Source organism: Artemia franciscana, chromosome 12 (genome assembly GCF_032884065.1).
Source record: "Artemia franciscana chromosome 12, ASM3288406v1, whole genome shotgun sequence".
In the NCBI taxonomy this organism is placed as follows: Eukaryota; Metazoa; Arthropoda; class Branchiopoda; order Anostraca; family Artemiidae; genus Artemia; species Artemia franciscana.
Window position 1 is genome coordinate 10513881 of NC_088874.1, and position 26581 is coordinate 10540461.

The 26581-nt window shown below is 34.1% G+C and overlaps 2 protein-coding genes across 2 annotated transcripts in view; one reads left to right on the forward strand and one right to left on the reverse strand.

Moving 5' to 3' along the window:
- LOC136033670 (uncharacterized) overlaps positions 1-16860 on the forward strand; it is a 30036-nt gene extending 13176 nt beyond the window's left edge. Inside the window, exons 3-4 of the mRNA XM_065714503.1 lie at positions 9141-9428; positions 16401-16860. Coding sequence (XP_065570575.1) covers positions 9141-9428; positions 16401-16789 — 677 coding nt within the window. The 3' untranslated portion in view covers positions 16790-16860. The remainder of the gene's footprint in view (positions 1-9140; positions 9429-16400) is intronic.
- A 1283-nt stretch (positions 16861-18143) lies between these two features.
- On the reverse strand, positions 18144-26305 carry LOC136033428 (uncharacterized). Its single transcript, XM_065714178.1, has 2 exons — positions 24979-26305; positions 18144-18277 (listed from the first exon to the last, which is right to left on the reverse strand). The coding sequence occupies exons 1-2, from the start codon at positions 26303-26305 to the stop codon at positions 18144-18146; spliced, it is 1461 nt and encodes a 486-aa protein (XP_065570250.1).
- Between the last annotated feature and the right edge of the window lie 276 nt (positions 26306-26581).

Sequence of the window (26581 nt, forward strand, 5' to 3'; positions counted from 1 at the left end):
TTTCATTATAGGTTGGGTACAGAGTAAAAAAAAAAATGAAAAAGACTTTCTAATGGCCAGAAATGTAAAAACAGGAATCTTTCAAGACTTGGGGTTTTCTGCCGAGCTCACTGGATGAATACTAAAGTCTGAGATTGGTTTAAAAATATTTCTTATGATAGAACTGAATTTTTTGAGGAGCCTACTAGTCAGTCACAGCTGTAAATCCTGGTCATTTCAATATTCCTTATACATTAAGGTAAAGTTAGTTAGATTCAATCCAAATTCGTCAATCCAACTTTGTGAGTTTGTTTTATTAGCGACTAGAGAAATAGAAATCGAAAGAAGATTTCTTAGACTTCTTAGAAAGATTTCTTTCTAAGAAATATAAAGAGATTTTCCACGGTGATTAATTTTTCTTTGTTTTTTCTTGTTTTAATTTTGTTTTGGGGCAGTAAACACATGTGAAGCAAGAATAAACCCCTCATATGCAAACTTAAAGGGGATATGAACACGTCCTGTGAGTTTAAAACCTTGTCAGAATAATTTGTTAAATTGTATGGTGACGCCTAATGCCAGCGTGGGAGGATCTGCTATAGGAGGACAACTGTGACACGGTGTAAGATACAGATATATGTACATCAGGTTTTGCGAAGGTCTGCTTCGACAAGTCTTCTAAAAAAGAACCTTTTTGGGGTATTTGCAAGACTGGGGAGATTGCGGTCATCTGTAATGCCACTTGAGAAGTGGTGTTCCTCGCCTAGTAAAGGAAGCAGCATTATCATAGGATTTTGATTGATGGATACTTCTTCAGGGTTTTATTTGTTTTACTATTTGTTTTTGGGCTGTTAAACCTTTTCCTAGCTAATATATCTACTATGGATTGCCTCCCCGAAGTAGTATAATATTTGTGGGCGTCAATATATGCAAGAATTTTACTCTTGTTGATAGAAGAGCATCAACAAGTGCTGAAAACCATGTTTTGATCAAGATGGACAGAGGATGCACAAAACCTATATTCTGCTGTCGTTTTGAGGGACTTCTTGCTTTCTAGTTCTAAGCCCAACTTAATTACCTCCGTGTAAACTTGGGAAGATTAATCAGTCTCCATCCTAGACGATTACTTTTCCTGAGGCCAAAATAATTTTGATGATTTAAAGAAAATTGGAACTTGAAATGTTACAACGCTCATAAATGACCATCACATCTGCAATTTAGCAGACGAATTCAGGCGAATCAAACTGGAAATATTTGGCGTTTCAGAAACACCTATATCAGGGGTAGGTGGAATGAAATTAGGTGATATAGGATTTGTTTACTCAGACAGGAAGGATAGGTTACATAGACAGGAAGCAGGGCCCTTAATGAATAAGTAAGCTTTTAAGTCTTGTTTTGGCTGGGAGAGCATTAATAATATAATGCTTAGGGTTCATTTTATGACAAAAAGTTCAGAATAAAAGTTTTTGTATTATATGCCCCTGCAGAATCGACTGATGAATATACTAGTGGCTCAGATGAATTTTACTTACAGTTAGAGGGGCAAAAAGACAGGTTCCCATGGTAGAAATATGGTATTTTTACTATAAGATTTTAACGGAAAGGTCGGTAGAAATGCGTATAGATCGTATCGTAACCTTGGTAAGTCTGGTATACTAAATGGAAACAGCAATTGCTGACAGTTGTAATCTTGAATGTATAACAATACGGTTATAACCAATAAGATGTTCTGTTATAAAATGGCACATAAGTTGTACTCACGTGATGATATTGTAGCAAACCTTATTGATTATGTTGTTGTAAACTGAAGACTGTTTGGTTATGTCTAGGATAAATTTGAAGCTCAAGTTTTGGAAGGATAATTACCTCAAGGGAAGTTTCGATGTTATGGTAGACTCCATCATGAAAAAACTGAGAGAAAATTTCCAGGAACTGTTAAATACTAAAAGTTGAAGATGGATAGAATAACTTTAGGAAAACAATCCGTGAAGTTGCTATTGGTGTCCTCGGGAAGAACATAAGCATCACAGATAGAATACTAGTGAACAAGCTTTATGTTTAATTGACAGGAAAAAAGGGCTTTTCCAGAAATTACCTGAGTGATACATCAAATGAACCTAAAGGTAATTTAAAGAAAGTGGAAAAAGCTTTGAAATATGAATTAAGGAGATGTGTAGTGGAAGTCATGAATAAAATAGCCAATGATATAGAAGATGCAGCTAAACGACATAATATTTGAATATTGTGCTGGCATATTTACAAATTGAGAGGGAATAGTCAATCTGGACTTTTCCCAGTTAAAAATAGGAAAGGGGCATCAATTAGTGATAAGGAAAGGGTTAAAGAAAGATGAGCAAAACTTTTTCAGAAAATTGTAAACCAAAATTGAGTTGAAGGAAAAGATATAGAGGAAGATTAAAAATTTTGTGATGCACTATACGTGAGGATATATTTTGTTTGTGAGGAAGAATTTACGACAGTACTAAAAGATTGAAAAATAAAAAGACTCCAGGTGCTTATAGTGTTGTAAATGATATTGTGGTATACATTGGGGATATGAGGTTAGAAATAAAATACTGAAAAATCTGAATATGGTTTTTGAAAAAGGGGAAGTACCTAGTGATTAAAAAAAAACCTTAATCAATCTACTGCATAAAAAAAGGGATGAGAGTGAATGTTTAGCAATTATTGAGACACTAGTTTGGTCTCTCCTTATACCAAATGGCTTAGTAAATGGCTGTTACTGTAGACAAAATTTAAAGAGAAGAACAGTGCGTTATTAGAAAGCATGGATAATGTGTCGACCAAATTTTCACTGTTAGGCTAACATTTTGAATACCCTGAGTTATCAGACACCTTTGATCCTCAGTTTTATATATTATGAGTAAGTGCTTAATTCTGTTGATTGAAGAGCTTTAGCAAAGGTTTTATTCTTATATGGTATACCGGACAATTACATTAAAATGATTATTACTATATACGAGAATAACATTGCTGGCGTTAAGGTAGGATATGATGTCGACAGCTAGTTTCGTATTAAATCAGCAGTTAAGCGAAGTTGTGTTTTTTCACCATTTATATGAATTATTTTGATAGATTTTGTCTCGAGAAACAAAGGAAAGCCAATAGGAGACAACGGAAACAAATGGAGAGGAAAAACTCTCCTGGACTTATATTTTGCTGATGATTTAAGCATCACAGATGAAAGTATATTCAAAACGAATGATTTCTCAGAGGTTTTGTGGGTTCAGGGTGCTAGGATCAGTTGGAAAATAAATAATAAGATGACTAAGTAACTAAGGCTAGGAATAAGTGAATGTGAAAAGCTGACGTTGGTCAAAGAAGTGATTGATCAGATTGACAGTTTCACTTACCTTGGTAGTATTTTTATTAAAGAAGGTGGGGACAGTAAAGATATTAAAGTAGAGAAGCCAAGGCTCAGGGTGCTTTTTCACAGTTAAAAAAGTTTAAATAAAAGGAAGATAAATGTTCAAACCAAGAATAGAATATTAGAAGCAAAGGGATAATAGTGTCAAGTATAGCTTGAAGCATAGGCACTCCAAAAAGCAAATGATGATCTGCTAAATATTTTCCAAAGAAATTTCCAACGGAAAGTTCTGAGTTTTAGCTAACTGACCGTCAGCTGACGCTAGTCAGCAATTGAATGCTGTTCAAACAGTAGTCGGTATTTCAAACAGAAGGCTGAAGGAAAAATTTGGTTGAATACTGATTTCCAAGGCTATAATGAGAGAAATATTGAGATGGCTAGGGGATGCTCTGCAGGTTAAGGATGATAGATTGCGAAGGATTGTCCATGTTGGCAAACTATCTAGGACTAAAATTAAAGCAGATTGTCCACAGTTGGGTTAAGAGGATATCAGAAAGCCATATTTGAAGTATAAGAGAACTTCATGGGAGTCAGTTAAGAGGTATGCTTTGTAAAGACTTGGATAGAGGAGCAGCATCCGTGTCTGTGTTTTTACCACATGTGGCTTGGTGCTGCGATAAGCTATTAGTAGCAGCAGTAAGTTCCAGCTATCCGATCTAAAGATCGGATCCATCATAATATTACCTATTCTATATACTGCAACATCAGATACAAAACTAAGATACATTTATAATGTTTATGGCTTTTGAACCTCATCTTCTCCATCCCGTAAAACAGAACATTCAAGTGCAGAAGAAAAAAGCTGTAAGAAGGTTACTTTGACTATGGAGTTGAAAATATAATAGTTGAAACTATAATAGCTGAAAAACGAGGATTTTATCAGCAAGTAGCAAAATATGAAAAACAAGCAAATATTTCGACAAGGAACTCCACCAAGTCGTCCTCAGTGCCAAAAAAATAAGAAAGAGGAAAAAGCAAAAAAAAGAAACAAAGAAGAAACAACAACAAAATCTAGCATTCTTAAGAATAGTGAAGGTATTATCCCTCTTTTATTCTGAAAAATAAAACCTGATTCCGTAGTCAGTTCTAATATACAACGAAAAATGGTTTCAATTCTCTCTCCCCGTTTGACAAAGTTGACGGCCGATCGTTTCTAAAGTAATCATATACTTACGCTAATATCACGTCCTTTCCGGTGTATAAACGTATCTGTTCAACCATAATAGGTAAGCACTCAGGTGCAGCATTTAAAATGGAAAATTCAGTCATTTGGGCGGGTGGATTGTTTACCAGCCTGGATACCACATCTGCATTCATGTTTGCAGTAGACGGTTTGATTTTTATTTTGTATGCATACGCCGATAACTTGATTGCTTATCGTTTTATCCTGGAAGTTGACAGAACTGGCAATCCTGAATTTTTCCCGAAAATCAGCGTCATTGGCTTATTATCTGTGTACAAAACAAATTTACGTTCAAAAAACAAAAATAATAATGAAATTTTTCTAAACCGAAAACTATTCCAAGAGCCTCATGCTCAATTTGCGAAAAATGGGCTTCAGTTTTATTTGGAGATCGCGACGTGTAAGCAATTGATCTTTCGGTCCCATTGGGATATGTGTGTAACAAGAAAGACAGAATGAAGAAATTCTTATGCACGGGAGACATTTAAAACGAGGGTTCTAAGTTTAGGCTATAAAGCAATAACTACTCACTTTTTTTAAATAGTAAGGTTAGGACTAATAAAAAGTTAAAACTAATAAAACTAATAAAAAAAAACAATAAGGTTAGAACTAATCTAAAGTGTCAACTTGGACGAATCTAAGAAAATTACTAATCAAAATTTTAAGTTTCATAAGAACGGGGTGTATATTCCCGCTTTTTGAAGTGTAATATACTTCGCTTAAATTATAGAATTCACAACTTTATAAGAAAAAGTATGTTTCTCTATTTCCCCTCCCGAAATATCTATTCATTACACGGTCGATGTCTACCTAAATTTTTTTGTGAACGTTTATAATGCAGAGTCCTTTCAGTCTAAAGTGCAGTCAGTTTAGAGCTATTTGTTAGTTTTTCCTTTTCTAATCATCTAAAAATTTTGAATAAAGACCAAACTTGTCAGAAAAATCAGAAATCTAATAAATATTCATGTAGGTATGTAGTTTAAACTTAGTTTATGCATTGAAAAACTTCTAAAAAAACAAATAAGTATGTGTTTGTTATTTTTGAATTTGATAGGTGTCTACTGTTGATATAAATTCTCAGGGTAGCAAGTGGTGGAGATTTCTAATTAATTTTTTTTTATTCCCGAGATTCTCAGAAATACAAATCAAACGTTTAAATCTCAATATTTCTGTTGAGCAAACGGATCAAGAATTCTCACCTTAAGATTTTAATTTAAAAACAATTAGTTGGGAAAATATGATTGGATGGCATGTGACAAAATAATTATAAAAATCATCATACAGCAGTTTATACAATTTTATGGACAAATATATGCAGCCCCTATAAAAAAAATAACTATACTTTGTGACTGGCAAGTATTGAGAAGTTGAGAAATTCTCAATTGATATTGCAGTTGTATTTTGTTTCAGTGGTTAAATCAAGTCGGGTTAATTTCTCCTTTTTATTATTTTTTTTATATTTAAAAGTTTGAAAAATTAATTCCATTCCACTAATTCAAACTGAGGATTCAGAGAATTAATTTTCACCATCTAGATAAAAAAAATAAACATAATAAAATGCCTTCTTTAATAAATTTTTTTATGAAACTGTAGTTTTCTTAAATGATTGCTTCAACCTTTAAAGGAATATTTTGTCCCTCATACTTATCAAACAAATCCCCTAAAAACAAAAAGTTTGTAAAAACAAAGCTGCATCGCAAAAAATTAAACCCATAAAACCAAAACATACACCCAAAAAAGTAATGATATCATTACTTTTTAATTTCATTATCATTACACAAGACTCAAAAACAAATGTCTGACAGTAATAAGAAATAAATATTTAATTTTTCAGCCCCGTTGTGAGAGTAAAATCCTGAAACATCATTTTGACAGCCTAAAGAAGCTAGAATTTTAATTTTCCCTCCTTGTTATTACAAAATGAAGATCTTTGCCTCCCAGATGGCTTTTGTAGTAATACGGACGGATTCCCTTGACAAACCTACATTTATTTAAATACTTTTTGGTGGTATGCAACATTAGTAAAATCTAACAAAGATCACACGAAGTGACTAAAACCTTGTTTCAAACTTGTTTCCAAATAATCAATTTTCTCAATAACTAAAAACTTACTACAAACTAAACTTTTAAAAACCAACTAAAAAAATAATTTGGTCCCAACCCAAATCACATTGAGCACACCCAACCACAATTCAACAGCTACGTCAGGAGGAAGGGTGCCCCCAATTTCCCCCTGGATCTTCCACTGGAAAATAATCTCCTAGAAACACAAACAGGCAAACAAAAGACATACAGAAAGACAGAAAAAAAGACATAGACACAAAGAGACCTAAAATTCAGAAGAACCTAAAATTGCTAGAAATTTTCTAATATATCCCAATTAGAATCAGTATCTTTTGTTTTTAGTTGTTGAAAATTTTAGAATTAGAACAAACCCGTTTGTAGGTCATGTAGCGGAAAAATCTTCTGGTTAGGTTATAATGGTTTTTGGACCAAACAAGACTAGGTAAGCCCTTTTAAATTTTACCAAAGGCCTTACCAAAGTATCGTTGACCCTCAAAGCTATTTCATTGGCAAGGTCGTTTGAATATATATAAGTAAACATTACGCTGACGCCTTGAAGAAGGTACTGAGGGAATTATTAATTGTTGGGGGGTTGCTAAGATCATTTTTTACGTGCAGGGTTTCTCCATTTGACTAGCGTGTTGATAATATTCACTGGGAGGGTTTGACACTATTTTTTACCCCTACACTATCTTCACTTAAAGCTTAGAAAAGCCTATAGCATCCTCTATAAAAACCTACCTCACTGACAAGGTCGTTTAAATTACCATATTTAAACAATCAGCTAAAAATTTGGAAAATGCCCTGAGAAAAGGCATGACTCCTAGTGTAAATGAGAAGAACTTTGCATAAAACATACACCATCAACATTTAAATTTGCATAAGCAAACAATAACGCCTAGATAAGTGAGTTCTTCCAAGAAGCAAATCTTAAAGTAAAATATCCCACTAATATTTTTCAAAACATTCCCTTTGCCTAATATTCAGTAATTTCAAAAAGTTCCGGTAATGGCAATTACTATTCTTTCCAGAGCAATTAAGTCCCCACTAATAACTATGTTTATACAAAATTTCTTAGTTAAAAGAAGAAGAAAATATGAATAACTTATTTTTCCTACATCACTGTTTACTTTTGAAGCACACTGTGCTGCCTATGGCAATAGCTACGAAGGAAAACCAGATCGTCTTAAAAAGTATGGAGAAAAGGTATTGGTACAGGGCTTGTGAAATTTACGAACAAAAGTAAAAGATTGCTCTGCCTTTTGAAAGGAAATAGCCAGAAAGAATAAATTGAATGATTTTTAAGGATTTTTAAGGCAATGATACTGGATTAAGGATGAAGGTAAGATTGAAAAAATATGAGGAATCAAAATATTGAGCAAGTTTTGAAAAAAGGTCAAAATATGCCAAATGAGAAGTTTCTAAACATCGAAAAATCAAACAAAAGTATATTGTGTTAACTTAAAAAAAACATTAAGATCAATAAAATCAAAATGTTTGAAATTTAAGGTAACGTAATCTGGTATGAGCGTGGAGATAAATTTCAGAACCTGAAAAATCATAGGGTATGAGCGTGGAAATAAATTAAAGAACATGAAAAATTAAAGTTTTAAATTCAATTTTGCGGGAAAGAGAAAGGCTTGAAAAATCATTTAAAACGTATAGCCGCATGAGTTTAAGTTAAGGGAGTAAAAAATTTCTTTTTGGGCATAGGACTTGCTAAAAGTGGTTTCGAATAATATATTAATTTTTCTAATAGTTTATTAGTGAAAATTTTTTCTTTTGAGAAATATTATGATGTTTTTTAAGAGAGTATTATATCTGAAAAAAATGTTGGTGGAGTAAAAAAATTAAAGCATCAGAGTAAAGCGTTGGTCGAGCCTAGAAACAAAATTCTAATGTTTTATCTCATGGGACCTATGAAGGAAGTTCTAATCCCATATTAAAAAAAGAATCCTGGGGTGTATAACGATAGCTCTTATCTTCAGTAAAAATGAAGGAATTTCTACCCTATCTTATCTAAGGAGATATGCAACTAAAGTTTTAATCTTGCCAGATATTTTATGCCACCTGGAAATATAGAGGTTCTTAATCTTGGAAAATACAAAAACGAACTAAGGCAAGTGTCAAGTTAAGAATAATAATATTATGTTCAGCACCTTGTTCTGTGTTAGAAAATTGTTTAAATACAATGACTTAATAAGGGGTGGTTTAACCTCTTACTAGAAGGAAAGTTTGTGCTATTGAACATATTGGAGTTTCTGAGAATCGTGGAGAGATGAATTGACCTTAGGTTATTTGGTGCTACGGTGATTTACCTCCTTGTTGAACACGAAGTAATTGCGTTAGTACTTATAAGAGATTCGATATCAATTATGGCTAATTTGATGGATATAGCCGTAGCTAAAGTCTTAAAACTAGATTTAATAACAGCTGTAATAACAATAATTGTGACAGCTTTAGTAGGTGTTCTGTAGGAAGTAGCCCTATTTTAATTTTTTTTTTCTATTACTAATTATTTGTTTTCAGATCTATGCCCAGTACAAGAGATTTGGGGTGGTATGTATAGCGTATCTAATTTTATTGAACAAGGATTAACTAAGAAAATGGTCAAGAAAGATGGAAACTATACGGTCTGTTTCGCGGAAACTGTAGCACCACCAAAAACAGGCTGCTTAGTTTATTCTTTTGGCATTAGATTTGAATGGGAATTTGAAGAAAAAGCAGAAGAATTTGGATGTGATGTTTTTGCATTTGATCCATCAATGGGTGTAGCTTCTCATCGTCATTCTCTCAAAATATTCTTTTACAATCAAGGTAATCTTAGCAGTTTAATTTATAAATGCCATCTTCCAAGCATTTTTAGTAAATACACCTAAATTAAATTGAAAAAAAAAACCTGAAAAGACTCTAATATTGTCTGATCAGCATATTATTAGCATATATGACAAAATTGTAATATTTACATAACCATTAACGCCCTCACAAGCACAGGCAATGCATAAAAGTTTCGAGCTGTTCCATCTTTGAGAGATGATTTGGTTCTCTGTTCTCTCATAAATTCTATCTTCCATGCCTGTCTTTGAAAGAGATACCTTGCTTGGTTTGAATCTTAGTTCGATTTAAGAGGAGCCTTTGTGTTTTGGTCTAACAAGAGCTGTTGACGCAACTATACTTTAGGTATGCCTTAAGATATGATACTTTTTGAAGAACTTGCAGGCTGTTAAGTGAAATTGCATTCCATCGAGCTTTCGCTAATTGATAATTAGACATGATTTTCATTTTTTTTTGTGTCTGTTCTTTTGGTTTTAAGGATTCATCCTTGCTATAAGATGAAAATAATAATCTTTTAAAATAATATTTTAGGTGTGAGCAAGTGTTGAGTTTCATCCGAAATGCTTTTACTTAGACAAAATATCGACTCTTCGAGATAAAAGTGCCTCACCAGATGTGAAAAACTATATCTTGATAAAAATGATCTCAGGATTACAGAAAGATTGAAATCAACTGCAAGCCCAAGTGAATTCTCGCTTTCAACTTCTCATGTAGCTTTTGTGCTTCTTGTGAACTTGAAAAGAAGCCAAATAACTTGCAATAATCTAGTAATCTAAATATTGTAACTGAGAATGTTAAAATTTAAAATATATTCGGCACTGAGAGTCTGACTGATTACTTCATACATTTTTAACTTGAATTAACTAGACAACTCACAAACTTTTCTACAAGGGTAGGAAATTCTAAGTTAGTTGATGTAGATTTTATTTACAGAATATATTTTTTGGGATGTGAAAATTAGAATAAATAATAAGTCTCTATTTCTTCAGTGGCTTAGAAAGTTATTCATAATAAAATTACAATTGTTCAGTTTATTAATAAAATTTGTGAGGTGTCAGGCATATTAGTACTTCCCCTGTTAGAAAAAAATGATACAGAAAACAGTAACTATTATTAAATTCACTTATATTTATAAAAAAATAGATAAGGTCTCAGCTCAAAATAAATTTACTCAATATAGTATTTTAGTTCCCTGGCAGGTAAAAAAATATTCTTTTAAAGATAATAAGTAAGATAGATTGTATCCTAGCTAAGATAAATTTGTAATTGCGAAGTGAAAAACAGCAGCTATACATTGCTAAAAAATTCTAGGTGTGAGAGTCTTGTTTATCCAACACAGTATTTTGTGAAGTATTTTTTCAAAATTTACTAATTTATCCACTTGAGGGTGATACAGTGCACCTTATTCATCCTGGCCCCAGGAACAGGATTTCTTAGATCTACTAGAGGATAGAGTAATCCTGTTATTGGGTTCAAAAGTGAAGAACATTTCCTAGTTTTTCTAGACTCTAAAGCTAGAATTCAGGAATGGAATTTTGTTTATATTGTGACATTGGTAGACGTTGGGATGAAAATTTCAGAAGAACTTTTCAGGACTATATGGATTTTCACATTTGAGGATAAATTTTGAAAATTTTATACCCAGCAATTGATAATGTACTTTCCGAAGACTGTAACAAGAAGCATATTGAGGTGACTTGGACAAGTTTCACAGAAGAATTTTGAAAAAACACCCGAAAATTTCCCTTTTCACTTCCCATATAGGACAAAATATAAAAAAGGTTTCACTGAACGGGATTCAAATAGATCGCAAGAAATGATTTTAAGTAGAAGAAGGTATAGCATATTTACTGAATATCTTCATAATTGTGTGTTATTAATTGGGGTTTAAGTTATGCTAACACCCTTCATGCTGCAAAACAATAAATAGAAAAATATTGATGAACAATCTAAGTATAAGAATTTTTTTGGTTTATGTTTTGTGTTCTACAATATTTTGTTTCAGTAAAGGAATTTTTGCTCATCTTTTCAAAATCATCTGATTTTCTTTCACTTAGAAAATCAAAATAAACACAGTAACAAAAATGTACCTGCATAAATGGCTGTGTTTCTGTTCAAAACACTTTTGTCTTCGAGATTTTAATTGAAATATTTTCATAGCCTCTAGTTTTTAACGAGTTGAACAATTTTTACCTTAATAAAGACTAAGGTACCCTCATTTTCTTTGAAAAGCTTTTTCGGTTTCTATGTGAAAATCTTGGTCAGCAAAACATGGTAAATGGAAGTCAAAATTCAAATTTAAATTAATTCCCTCATCATATGGTCTTAAGATTTTAGCTGTTTCTTAAGGTGTATTTTTTTCTGGTCGTTAGACGATCTAAAGATATGGGAGATTTTTTTTTTGTTAATATGATGAGAGCAATATGTATGGAAGTGCTTTAACATTTTTGAATAGACACCTTAATATTTTAATATTGTTCCCTTAACCAATTTTAAAAGTATTATGAAAGTGCCTTGTTAATAATATGAATTGATTACTGAAAACAAATAATTTGGTTTAGCAGGTTGACATACATGGTTTCATTCATAAGAATCCTAATCAAATTAAACTAAAATTAAAATCAAGATGGTGAACTTTGATGAAAAGTTGAGAGCCCTGGTCATGTGGAAAAAATAAAGCCAAAGCAGCAAGTCTAGGATAAAGACAAAGCTGGCCTAAGGCATTTTCAGAAATGTATAAAAATTATATTATTTCACTCGTTGGTATACAGTCTATCATCTATCCATCATAAGATACCTCTGTCGTTAATAACAATGTGAAAAGAATAATTGAAATTGTTTATTACCTTTATTTGCCATTTGAAATTAGCCATCTATTAGGCAATTGGAAATTAAAAATTAAATTTTTTCCTAAAATATGTCAATGAGCGTACATACAGGACTTGGAGGCAGAACATCTATCACATTAAAGAATTTGAATAGTTAAATATATTTTTTTTTATAAAGTGCAAATTATAATCTTATCTTTTGAAGTGACAAGGGGGCAGGACCCCACTTTTCTTGGTTCTGCTCCTTTTAATTTTGACATTATGACTTTACTGAAATAATTACTTTAGAAATTCAGATCAATTGGTTAATTGAATATCACAGAAATAAGTCAATTTAAAATTCAAATATATTTTGTTCCTTTGGAAGAATAATCCTTTACTGGTGTATATCATAGAATAAATTCAAAGTAAAATAAAAAATGAAAAAATATTAAATTAATTGTAAGCTGATAAGAAGTTTCCATGTAGGATCGTTCACAGTCAATTTCATGATTGAAACTTAAAGTGAAGATGAAAGTGTCCAGGGAAAATATTCCAAGGAAGAGATTTTGAGTGAGAAGTAATTTTCTTGGTATGTTTTTAGTTGAGGAGAAGTGTTATCATATTGTTTTATTCAAAACTAAAGAAATTTTACTGTAACCCAGGGTTTTTTAGCTTCAAATAAAGATTAGCATTATAAATCAAACTCAGTAGAAATATTTTCGTATAAGGAGAGATTATTCTTTTCCAAAACCTCACTCCTTAGACTGACCCTGGAAATTATTGGAACCTCGAAGAAAATACAACCAGTGGTTTCTAATTTAATGCAAATGCAGCCCTTTGACAACAAAAAAGCAGACAATTTCTTCTGAATCATTTTGTAATTCTACTTGAGATATTTTGAATATCTTATCTTGATACTCTTAGTCATCATTCACAAATTGTACCAACACCCCATTGACAGCCAGATACACATATTACTGTTTAGTTTATTTTGACATACTACTTTTACATTTTTCAAGGGTTTCAATCTGACTTGGAAAACTTGATCGCTCATAAGATAATGAAGATGTTTCCTTTTTCCGATAACATTGCACCAGGTCTCTTTTAATATAGTAAGTAAGTCACCTCGACACACCTTGAAAACTTCAATAGAAATCTATTTAGAACTCCTCAGTTACTGAATATACCATGAAAAGAGAAATCACCAATACAAAAGCACACAAAAAAGAAAAAAAGAAAAAAAAGATAGGAGGAGCAAAGTAGTAAAATGCATACATACTTTTTCGGGGGGATACTCTCCAACTCCAATCGAAAAATTTAACGCCTTCCTTCTATATTTTTGTGAAGTCATGCCTCTTAGTCGCTCTACATACACTCTCATGTTTCTTTTTCTATATCTCTCCAAAAAATACACTGAGAAGCTTAAATTGTCTTATCAAAGACCATTGGTTTTTTGAGCTTTTTACAATATGACGAAAAAAATTGTACAATTTACGGTTTGTAAGAAATTTATAAATCAGTTTTTTAGTGACGGTTTTTACGTGAAATGATTTTATCTGGCATTTTTTTGAATGATTCTGCAGACGAGACAAATCGAACAATTATGAAAATTAATTATATATGCTACATTTCATGCTTAACCCACATTACAGTCACACTTGTTGATAAAATCAAAGATACCTAAGACTACATTACAGATAAACTATTTTGTTCGTAGTGTTTTGAGTCCAGCAATGTTCGACTTCAAAGCATAATACTCTATGATTGACTAGCCAGAGTGACGATTTAAGACATTCATTTTAGAAATTAAGGTAGATACAAGCATGGAACATCGTTTATTAGCCTGTACGACGATACTGGCAGAAGTAATGTACACATAAATACATCCATAATAAATACATACGTTTTATGTAATACATACATTACAATACAAACATTCATTTTACATTACACATAAATAAATACAGACATTTTATTTATACATAAAATGTATGCATAAAATAAGATGCTAGGGCATGAGGAATCATTATCATTTTCTTCCAGTTCATAGAACCAATCAGCTGAAAAGAGGTGAAGAGTTTCTGATAGGAGAATCAAATAGACTTGGTAATTTTTCCCTTCCCACCTACCGGAGAGTACAGATATGCCTGAATATTTATGGTTTCCATGAATTTTCGCGAGAAAGAATTTGGTGCTTCGGAAGAATGAGCATACTAGTCCTTCTGGGGTAGACACTCCATGTACCTGCCCCTATGTCTATACATACGTAGGCGTCCCAAAAAATTTTTGTAGTGGATGCTACTGAATCTTTTTTTACACAAGGGAGGTGGAGAATCAAGGATTTCAGCTTAATTTCATCATTTCCTAGCGAGGGAGGGGTATCGTTTTTATATTCTACCAGCTTATCAGGATAAAAACAAAAAGTGGAGAATTAGCAGACAATAACCGGGAACAAACTAATGTTGATACAGTCATGTCAAACTAATTTCCTGCAAATTTAAATTTCCGCTCCTGTAATGCAAGTTTGAAGTAAAAATCATGGTAAAACGAATGCCATTCATGGATCTTGGATGTTTTATTAACAGATGCGACTAGAGTGTGAACCAGGTAGAACACAAAACCTATTTATGATGGGAGTTTACCTTAAGTTCTGATGGCCAGGAACTTTAATGTCTTTTCAATGCTTGATTAGCTAACCTGTCAAAGCCTTGTGACTTTAGATTTAATTCAAGATACCCTGAAATTTTTCCCTTTTCTCTATTAGCTATTATTGCTGCCTCTCAGATAAGATTTTGTAAGATTTAGACAAACATAAGGCTTTTTATTTCAGTCCAACATCCTGTGAATATTTTCTGAAAGCTTAGGCTAATTGCATCGACATTTTTTTATTATTTTCAGTATCGAGATTTCACAGGTACCCCGTTTGGAAAGCTTTGATACAAAATCTCTATTTTAATTACTCACATATCCCACTGAACATCATTTAAGAGCTTAAAATTTTTAAATCCACCACTTTAACGAAATTGATACTTGTGGATTTTTATATTTAGTTCGACGTCTTGCTTATAATTCTGTTAAAGCTTTAACATGATAACCTTAAACGTCTCCACAAGACTAGATACAAACTATTATATTTATTTTCATATCTATAGTGCATATCAAGTTTTGCGGATAAACAATAACAATTGGCCAAAAACATGAATTCAACTCACTAGATAATCCTATCGACGAAGAAAAATACACTTTGAGCTCAAACAAAGGAAGCGATCAGTTGATATTCAGTGATAGGAAAACCAATTAATTGAACAGTTTCTCTTGCCGATACGGTTTTATCAATAATCCTACAGATATAATGAAGCAAAAAGTAGGAATATCATTGCACACATTTTATTTTGCAGCTGAAATTTTCGGCTCAGCAAGTTAAAGCAACCAAGTAAGTTTGAAAATTGAATTAAAATTATTGAATTGAAATTAAATTTGAGTAGATACTGATTGTATAGAGTAACTTAAGCAATATGCCATACCGAAAAAAGTCACGTTAATTTTGAGGTTTATATAGAAAGTTTTTTATAACGCCAAATGCAAGTGTTATAAATAAATTTTGACTGATGGCCAAGGATTTTTATGTTTCACCCCCAATCTTAGGCCAAAATGAAATCAGATTTTCCCCAGTTGTTTGAGAAGAGGTTAAAGTAGAGGAAGTAAAGGAAATACGATCTTTCCCGAAAGTGTAATAGTGAACTTTTAAATCAAGGTGTTTGGACTAGGTGCTTAATCACATGTTTCTGGCTAACTTAGCTTGGTAATTAAATAACTTTCATAGTGCTACCTGTGATGATATGTGTATGTGGCAAAAAAAGGCAGAAGGTCCTAGTTCGGTATGGTTAAAGTTTACCGAATAGTCTTTCAAATTTCTAAATCCCGTTGGATGGAAAAGACAAAAGAGTGTTGGACGTATTGGAATAAGGAAAGTGCTTGCACCTCAATATTAATCTCAATTAAATTCGTTCTATAACATTTTATTCTTAATAAAAATGAGAATTTTATTTTCATAGGATATTGATTTCTTGAATTTAATAAATGGGAAAAGGATTTGTGTAAAGTCCACGCATGTTCTATTATACTAAATTTTTTTTGTTTATAGGACTTTCTAATTTTGACGGTGTTATACAAAAGGGGCATCAATATTGGAAGATGGCAACGTTCTCCAGTCTTCTCAAGCAAAACAATCATACTCATAGCACAATACATATCCTAAAAATTGATGTTGAAGGTAGTGAGCATGAAGCAATTCCTGATATGATTCGAAGTGGTAATTTAAATAATGTGTGTCAAATTCTTCTTGAAATTCACAACTTCGCAGGTCTTACCTTAGAGAAATACTATGATCTTTACTGGCTTCTATACAAGCAAGAATTTGTTAGCGTTGCAGTTGAAGAGTGGAATCATGCTGATTGCAGCAAAAAAAAAAAAATTGGAGGTCACGAAATATACTGTTTTGTGTTTACATTTATCAACTTGAGATTTCTTTAGCAACAAATTTACATGTAAAAGCGTTTTACTAAAATTGAGCAAAATACATTCATTCATTTGTTTATATATAAGATTCATCTGAAAATAAAACCTTGGCTGTAAGATAAAGCAAAATATTTTTGCAAGATTGATTTTGCTTGGTACTCATTTTCCTTTTACCATTTGAAAATATTCTTATTTTCAACATCAATTTTAGGCCATATATGAGTTAGTGCCGACACAATTATGTGTAACCAGTTTTAAGCTCTTATTAAGTTTATCGCCGCTTGTGCATCAGTAGAGCAGTTTAATATTACAAGTATGTAAAGGTACTGGACTGTTCCCACACCCTTGACTGTAATTGACTGTCCACTCTCACTGTCATTTGAAGCATATTTCGTACAACTCCTATTCAATTAAAACTAAAATAATTCATTCGAATGAGTCCAAGTAGAAGTTTTGGTTTGATACTTTTTGTCAAATTCATTTATTTTCAAGTAGTATAAGAAAATAAAATCTTCCATATGGTAAAAAAGAGTGATGTTGAATATTAAAATAAAAAATTTTCAAATCCTTTACAAAACACTTTTGTTCCCGGTCTAAAAAAAACATAATAATACTTATAAGAATATACTAGATTTAACCATTAGTTTGCATAATCTAGTTTACGCTGGTTGTATGGATATATTGTGTTAACATATTATGCCGGATGGTTTGCGATCTTAGATTAATGAAAGTTCTATTAAATTTATGAATCCTTTTTGCTACTTACACTTACTTCCCCAGGCTTTAATTCAGATTTTACGCTATAAAAAATAACTGATCTTAATATTCGTTTTGGACTCATACATCCTCTTTTTTAGACTGAATATATTTGCAGTAGTTTATTTTTGGATTTTTTTTTCCTCTTAGTTTTATTTACTTTTGCTTTAGTTTAAAAATAATTGACTAAATTGCAGTTGAATTCTTAAATTCTATTTTTGTTTGGCATATTTTCTATCTGTCCTTCTTATCGCTTTCTTTTCTTATATAAGAATTGAATAAATCACTATTGAATGGGATTTGATTGCCAACATTAAACTTTCTCACATCGAATTAAAATTTCTCAAGGTTTTCATATGAAAGTGAGCACAATAAATTTTTTTCCAGTCTTTTTCGACTCATTGAGTGCGAAAACTTTGTTATTTCTATCTTCAGGCTTGTTATTTTTCTCAAACGACTTACAAAAAAAATTATTTTTTTCATAAACACTTTTATTTGTGGCCGGAAATTCAATCGTTCCAATTTTTACGCAAGTTGGTCTGGCTACATCTACTTCCTTCTCTTTTCTTTTATGAAATTCTAACCTTTGTCCTTACGCTATCAAAGCTGGTATTCAATCCTCCCTTATAGAGGGTTTATCATGCCATTCAATTCTCCCAAAATATCTTTCGGAATTGCAAGCTCCAACCACCGTCATATCAATGACTTTTAGGGATAATAGATCTTCTTTAAATTCAAAATAACGTCCTACAAGAAAACTCAATGATAGAAAATGAACTAGGCCTGCTTTTACTGTGTTTCTTGGTGTTGTTTTATCATTCATTGAAACATCTATTCTAATCCTTGCTAACGAGCTTGGATACATATTTTCATACAACACCAACTCTATGGTTAATCTCTTGTTTATTACTCATTCAAGTACGATTTGTTTTGTCACATCTTGAGGCAATTACCATTCTCAAAAGTTTTCCATTCACTTGTCTTTAATATTTTGTATGATTTCACAAATTCTTTAATATTTTTCTTATTAGGAGACCTAGCTTCAATAATCGTTTAACACATTTTGATCATTCTTATTTAGACCATTAATGGCAAAATACTCTCTAGTGTCACAATTGTAATGATACAACTCCCTTTGCTTGTGCTGAAATGTAGTTTTTACTTTTGTTGAATTGTGTCTAACTATTTGAAGCTCTTTATTATTATTATTTTACTTTGCAAAAGACACACATGGTGCTAACATGAAGTAATGACAAAAAAGGGGGGAAAAGATACATTCATTGTAAACATACTTACACTCACAAAAAAAGCACTCAGTAAACGATTTTCACGCTCAAGCGTATTCATAAAGCGAATGACTTCAAATGGTTGCGCAGTACCAAAACTAAACAAAATTCGTTGATTGCTCTTCCATAGAGAGATACCTAAGAGGAACTTCTCATAACGGAGATACAGCTGGGGAATAAGGAGATACGTCCATGTTCCAACTTAGTTTCTTGTTTAGTTCACCTATCAAGAAACTCAGCCAGATCTTCAATTGTTTTGAGCTTTTTCCTAGCAATAGAATAATTCTTTTCTTGAAACAATAACTCATTCTCCACTTCGTCTGTAAGGCTATCTATTATCTAGCCCAGGTCTTCTAATATTGTATAATTCTATAACTCTAACTGTATTACACAGAGAAACCATAATCTCTAAACATATTCTGTGTTAGTCTCCTTTGGTTTCTTCCTTTTGCTTCTGAATTACCTTCGATATTTATAGATAGAAAGTTGACTTTGCTTCACAGATGTTTTATTTTTGATTGACACAATAATGACGCCACAAATAAGCTTTGTAATTTTTGGAACAGGCAGGGTTGAAAGAATATCGAGAATATCACCCAGTTTTTTCCTCAGACATCCAGATTAGTTAGATTTTTTTTTCAATATATGGATTTACGAAAGTATATCTTTATTTCTTTTCATTGATTGGAAGTTCAACTATGCATAGGAACTTTCGCCGATTATCCTTTTGGTGTGTGCAAAGTTCTCCCTTTAATCAATCAGAGACAAAGCTATAGCAATGCTTCTTTCTAATGACAGTGAGGCTCTAACGTATTATTATTCATTTTATTTTTGCAAGAGGCTCTTCATGTGGAAAAAGTGTTCGGATTCACTTTGCAGGGGCTAATTTAGGGGTGAATCGGAGGTTTCGATGCCTTTTCAAGAGTGAAACGTAATCGGAGGGTGACCAACTCCCCCATCACTTCGTTTTCCCCCAAATGCTTCAGTAAATGCTTTTAAAAACGGTTTGAAGGTCAGATAACAAAAACACAGTGTCAAGACACCCCTCAGGGAATGGAAACTTGCATTGTAAGTTATGACCTAAGGTTTTATTTGGTTCTTATGGAAGGGATGGTCGCAAACACTTCAAATAAGCCTCACTTGATTGAAAATTCAAAGTTCTAGGTCTCTTTTTAAGAGTCAAAAGATATCAGAAGGCAACTTGCCCCTCACACCATTTTTCCCAGACCTAACAGATGAAAAACTAGACCTACGTTGCCTGGGGGAGATTAATTGAAAATTCAAAGTGCTAGGTCTCTTTTTCAGAGTCAAAAGATATCAGAAGGCAACTTGCCCCTCACACCTTTTTTCCCAGACCTAACAGATGAAAAACTAGACCTACGTTGCCTGGGGGAGATTTACAGAGAGAGAAAGAGAGACAAAGCGCATACAAGTACACAGAGTCAGACACAAAACATAAGACAGACACAATATCATAGCCAGGGACACTCCAGTATCCTAATCAAAACTAAGTGTTTTCATTGGAGAGATATATGTAAGAAAGATACAAAGAGAGAGAGATAAACATAGAGATATAAACAGATAAAGATACATAAATACACAAACACACATTCTTGCATACACACAAATACGAACACACACTCAAAGACACACACATACACACAAACACAAACTCTTTGTATCAATTTCCTTGTGTATCTCTCTCTGTGTATATCTGTCAGTGTATCTCTCCCTGGGTATCTCTCTCTGTACATCTCTCTCTTGGTCACACACTCTATGAGAAGAGATACACAGAGAGACATACACAGAGAAAGTTATACAAAAAGACTCTGTATCTGTCTGTTTGTTCGGGTGTCTGACTCTGTGTGTTTGAATGTGTTTTTTTTCTCTTTTTATGCCTATTTGTCTGTGTGGTGGTTTGCTTAACAGAGAGAGGTACAAACAGAGATGTAAGAAAGGGGAAGAGAGTGAGAGAGAGGGGGGGGGGGGGAAATAGAAAAACACAAAGAGAATACACAAGGACAAATAGGTACATTTAGATAGAGAGAAAACACATACAAACACGCAAACAAACAGTCAAACAAACAGCGACAGACAAGGAGAGAGTTACACAGAGAGATAAACAGTAAGAGATATACAGAGAGAGTTTTTATCTGTTTTATCTGTTTTTGTTTATAGGACTTTCTAATTTTGATGGTGTTATACAAAAGGGGAATCAATACTGGAAGATGGCAACGAGAGAGGGGGGGGGGGAGAAAAATTAAAAAATACAAAGAGAATACATAAGGACAAATAGGTACATTTAGATAGAGAGAAAAAAACATACAAACACGCAAACAAACAGTCAAACAAACAAAGACAGACAAGGAGAGAGTTACACAGAGAGATAAACAGTAAGAGATATACAGAGAGCGTTTTTATCTCTCTCTCTCCCCGTGCTTGTGATTTTGACTGTGGGTGCGTCTGACTTAGTGGGGTTCAGTTTTGTTATGTGTGTTTTTCCTTTTGTGTGCTTTTATTTCCCCCCGTTTCTGTTTGTCCGACTGTATATCTGCGGCAGTGTGTTTGTCTGTGTTTAGCTGTGTGTGTATTTGTGTGTGTTTGTGAGTTTTCCTTCTGTCTGCTTTTGTCCTTCCCTTCGTACCTAATTATCTGACTGTTTATGTGCCCGTGTAATTTACTTTGAATTATTTTGTGTGTTTGTGTGTGTGTGTTTGTTGTGTATGTGTGTGTTTTATGTTTTCCCTTCTACGTTTTTGTCTCTCTCTCTCCCCGTGCCTAAGTGATTTACTGCGTTAGCATGCACGCTAGTGTGTCCAACTTTGTGTGGTTTTGTCTGTGTGTCTCTGTGTGTTTCCCTCTATGTGTTTTTGTCCCTCCACATGCCTTTTTGTTTGACTCTGTGTTTGTATGTATGTCTTACTTTGCGTGGCTGTGTATTTGCGTGTCTGGGTGTTTGTGTTTATGCGTGTGTTTTTCCCTTTAGGTATTTTTTCTTTCTCCATGTCTTTTGTATATTTGACTTTGTTTAATTTTGTTTGTGTGTATGTGAATGCTTTTTCTTTCTTTGTGTTTGTGTATCTCCATGCCTGTGTGTATGACTTTTTGTGAGTGTGCGTGTGTGTGGGTTTTGGTGTGTGTGTTTTGGTGTGTTTGTATGTGTATCTATTGCACTTTTTTTGTTATGTCTCTACCTCTGTAGCTGTTTGTTGACTGAGTGAGTGCCTATATCTTTGACTTTGTGTGGCTATGCGCTCGTTTGTGTGTGTGTTTGCGTTTGCTTGTTTTTGCCCATTTGTGTTTTGCCTCTCTCTATGCTTTTGTGTCTGACTGTATTCTTATGTGTATCTGACTCTGTGTTGCTGTGTGTGTGTGTCTTTGTTTGCGTGTGTAGGTTTTTCCCTTCTTGTATTTTTTTCTCTCTCACTGTGCCTGTGTATCTGACTGTGTGTGCCTATGTGTCTGAATTTGTGTTTTTGTGTGTCTTTTTACTTCTGTTTGCTTTGTCTTTTCCCTCGTACCTGTATGTCTCACTCTATGTTTGTGCCTTTGTGTCTGACTTTGTGCGGTTTTGTGTGTGAGTATGTATGTGTTTTTATCTTTGTGTGGTCTTGTCTCTCTCTCAATGCCTGTTTGTCTACTTGTATGTGTGCCTGCGTGTCTGACTTTTTGTGTCTGTTTGTGTTTTCCTCTGTGTGTTTTGTCTAGTTGTACGTGTCATTATGTATGACTTTTTGTGTTTGTATGTTTTTGTTTTTCCTTCTGTCTGTTTTTGCTTCTTTCTCCGTGTCTGTGTCTCCGACTCTGGGTGTGCCTTGTGTCTGAATTTGCGTGGATCTATATGTGTGTGTTTTTTTTCCCATGAGTGTTTTTGTCCCTTTCCCCGTGCTTGTGTGTGTGCATGTGTGTCTGACTCTGTTTGGTTTTGGGTTTGATTTTTTCTTTTTTGTGCTTTCGACTCCCCCCTTGCCTATTTGTCTGACTCTATTTGCGTTTTGCTAGTATCGCTGTCTTTGTTTGGCTGTGTTTTTTGGTGTTTCTGTGTGTAAGTCAATTTTCTCTCTGTGTGTTTTTGTCTCTTTCCTCGTGCCTATTTTTCTGACTTTGTGTGTTCCTGTTTATTTTAATATGCGAGCGTGTGTGTGTTTGTCTGTGTGTCTATGTCTGCTTGTGTTTGTGTGTGTGTGTCTGTGTGAGTTTGTGTGTGTGTTTCTTCGTTTGTGTGTGTATGTGTGTGTGTTTATGTTTGTATGTGCGTGTGTGTGTGTGGGTTTTCCCTCAGTGTGTTTTTTCTATCCCTTCGAGCCTGTTTGTCTGAATCTTTATGTGCCTTTGTGTTTCACAATGTGTGGTTGTGTGTGTTTGTATTTGCGTGAGTTTTTGTATTTGTGTATGTTTTCACTTGTATGTTTTTGTCCCCTTCTCCGTGCCTATGTGTTTAATCGTGTTTGCGTGTATGCCATTGTGTCCGACTGTATGTGGTTTTGTGTGTGTGTTTGTCCGTTTCTGAATTCTTCCAAATTGGTGTTTTTGTCTCTCTTTCCATGCCTTTGTGTCTGACTCTATTTTCATCTGTGTGTGACTTTGTGTGGTTGTCTTTAAGTGTGTTTGTGTTTGTGAGTGAAGCTTTTTCCCTTTGTGTGTTTTCTCTCTCTATTACTGGGCCCGTGTTTCTGACTGTGTTTGCCTATGTGTCTGACTTTATTTGGTTGTGTTTGTGTTTTACCCCCTGTGTGTTTGTTTTTCTCCCCGTATCTTTTTGTCTGACTGTAAGCGAATTTAAGCCTTTGTGGTAGCCTTTGTAAGCCTTTGTGGTAGACGTTGTTTCATTGTGTGTGTGTTTATTCGTGTGTGTTTTTCCTTATGGGTGGTTATATCTCCCCCTACTTATCTATTTAACTATACGAGCCTGTGTGTCTGACTTTTTGTGTTTGTATGTGTGTTTTTCCTTATGTCTGTTTTTGCTTCTCTCTCCGTGTCGATGGCTCTGACTCTGTTTGTGGCTCCTGTCTGAATTTGTGGGGTTCTGTATGTGTGTGTTTTATTTGCTCTGCGTGTTTTTTTCTCTTTCCCCGTTCTTAGAATAGAATAGAATAGAATAGGTTTTATTTGCACAATCTCTCGTAGTCATAAAACTAAATGGCGCTTGTGCTTACAAAAAAGAAAAAAGGATTAAATCAAACGACAAAAAAAAAATCAGAAGACAAATAGTTTAAAATCAACAATTGTTATACTTTGATACAAAGAAAGGAATGAATGAGTTGGAAAAACGATTTGTGCGTGAAGGAGGTGCTGCTAATCTGTCAAATTTCTTCAACCTAGTACTTCGATGTTTCACTAAAACTGGTGGTAGTATCGATCTGTATTTATCACTTCTGAGAAGATATTGGCCAAATTCAAGAATCAAACTGAGACGACGCTCTTGAAGAGAGGGAATTTGTAAAGTGGATAATGCTAACTTATATTCGATAAAAGCATCGCACAATATTACTTTGACTGCTCTTTTTTGTATTGACTCAAGCTGGTCACTTAGGTAAATAGTGTTATTGACTTGTGGGCCCCATACGGGACATGCATACTCTAAAATTGGTCGAATATAAGTAAGATAGGCTATCCTTAGTTGTGTCACTGAAAAAACAAATCGACGCATTAGTATAAGTGTCCGCATTGCACTATTTGCCTTTTTGATAATTGTATCGACATGGAGGCTGAAAGAGCAGTCGATGCTAAACTTGACACCAAGCACTACTGCCGAAGATTCACTAGGATAAGGAGGAGGAGGGCACACAAAGTCTCTCTTCAGGGGATTAAAGCGAAGGATTTTAGTCTTTCCTTCGTTGATTTGGAGGCTGTTCGCAGTACATTCATCTTTGAAGTTTTTGATTATTTCGTTACAGAATTGGGGGACAGCCTCAGACTTCTCAACAATGTACTTCAGTAGGACTGACAAGTCGTCTACATACTTAAATATTTCTTCATATCCGGAAAGGATGAAATTTATCACTGCCAAAAACAGTAGACTAGCGAGCTTAGTACCTTGTGGGGCTCCGCATGTAAGCTCGACCCATTCGGAGTCGGTATCTCCTGGGAAAAGACTGTAAACGCACTGATAGCGGGCTTGTAAAAAATTGATCACTAAAAGGAGAATATGTTTTTGCGCACCCATGGTGCGTAGATTTGTGATAGCAACGGAATGGCGAATAAGATCAAAAGCCTTTCGGTAGTCTACGAGGAGAAGGTCGACTATAGCACTTCCTCGGTCGAGCCACTCAACAATGAGATGGTACATCCGTACTAAATAAACAGTTGTGCTGCTGCCTCTTAAGCATCCATACTGATACGGGTCTAGATGTGCAGAGACCTGTGACATAAGTTTGCGGTAAATAAACGTTTCTGCAACTTTAGAAAGGTTCGGAGTTATTGATATAGGCCGGAGTTGATCACAAGATTTTGGACACCTTACTTTTGGAATAACGCAGACATATGCTCTTTTCCAAGCACTAGGGAATACTTGCTGAAGGAAACATTGGTTGATTATAGAAGAGAGTGGCTTAGCAAGAAAAATGGCGAATTCACGTAACAGCTTTACTGGAAGCTCACCTGGGTAGGACGCACAGTTTGCTTTCAGTCTTAGGAGTTCCTTATAAACAGTGAATTCAGAGACCACACATACGTCCTCAATCTCTGCACCAGCAATGATAGTATCAATTTCTGATTTGGTGATTGATGGAAATGAGGTACAAATGTCAGCAAAAAAAGAATTGACTTCATTAGCTGAGGTTAAGGTACCGTCCTCTTTGAGGAGCCTTAGATCTCTGAGTGTTGTCTTACCGGTAAGTCTTTTTACTGAGGAATGCCATTTGTTGGGGTCTATTGTCAGTAAGGGAGTAATTTTATCCCTCACATACTGCCTCTTGGCACGCTTGTTTAGTTTAACAATATGATTACGCAACTTGGCTGAAGCTACCGTATCACCAGCGATATGAAGGCGACAACGGGTTTTTATTAAATTCTTTAGATCATTGGTTATCCAAGGTTTATCAGTGTCACTCACAGTAATGACTTTTACGGGAAAACAAGTCTGAAATTGCTTCTGAAGCAGAGTATTCAGCTTATTGACTTTAATATTAATATCCTGTTCAGAGCAAATGTCCTCAAACTGATAATTACCGATCCAGCGACAAAATGTAGATATCGAGTCCTCAGTAAGTGGTCGCACCGTATACTTGACTCGTTTTGGCTTCGGAATTGCCAAACTGGCTTCCCAGAAGATGATAAAGTGATCAGAATTCAGAAGGGGTCCTAGGGATCTCGGTGCGTAATAAAAGTCTGTCAAGTTTGTAAAAATCAAGTCCAGTATGCTGCCACTTTGATGGGTAGGTATTGTAACGGCTTGTCGCAAATCTAAAATATTTGAAAACCATTGCCTATTAGTTTGATAGAAGTCTCCGGCAATAACAAAGCCAGGAGAGACATGCTTGCGGCGCATTTTGTCTACGAAAAACTGAATGTGTTCAATCAAAACTGAATGTGTTCAATCTTTTTGATAAACGTGCAGGTTTGCATTCGGTCCATAATATTTCGTGGTCGGAGTCAAAAGGCTCACTTAACAGCCTTGAGGATAGGTCATTACGAACATAAAGTCCAACGCCTCCTCCTCGACGATTCAAGCCACGATCGTGACGCGTATTAAAGTAGCTTGCGTAACCTTTGATGCGCGCCGATTCGTCAGAAGTGTCCCAACATTCGCTTATTATTATTATTG

Bases quoted from the DNA above. Each gene is read 5' to 3' on its own strand.
- LOC136033428 (XM_065714178.1), bottom strand. From the start codon at position 26,305: ATGCGCCGCAAGCATGTCTCTCCTGGCTTTGTTATTGCCGGAGACTTC. The intron at 18,278-24,978 runs GTGCGCAAAAAC...GTTTTCTTGTAG, and splicing joins CACAAATCTACGCACCATGG to GACGTTATTTTGAATTTAAA.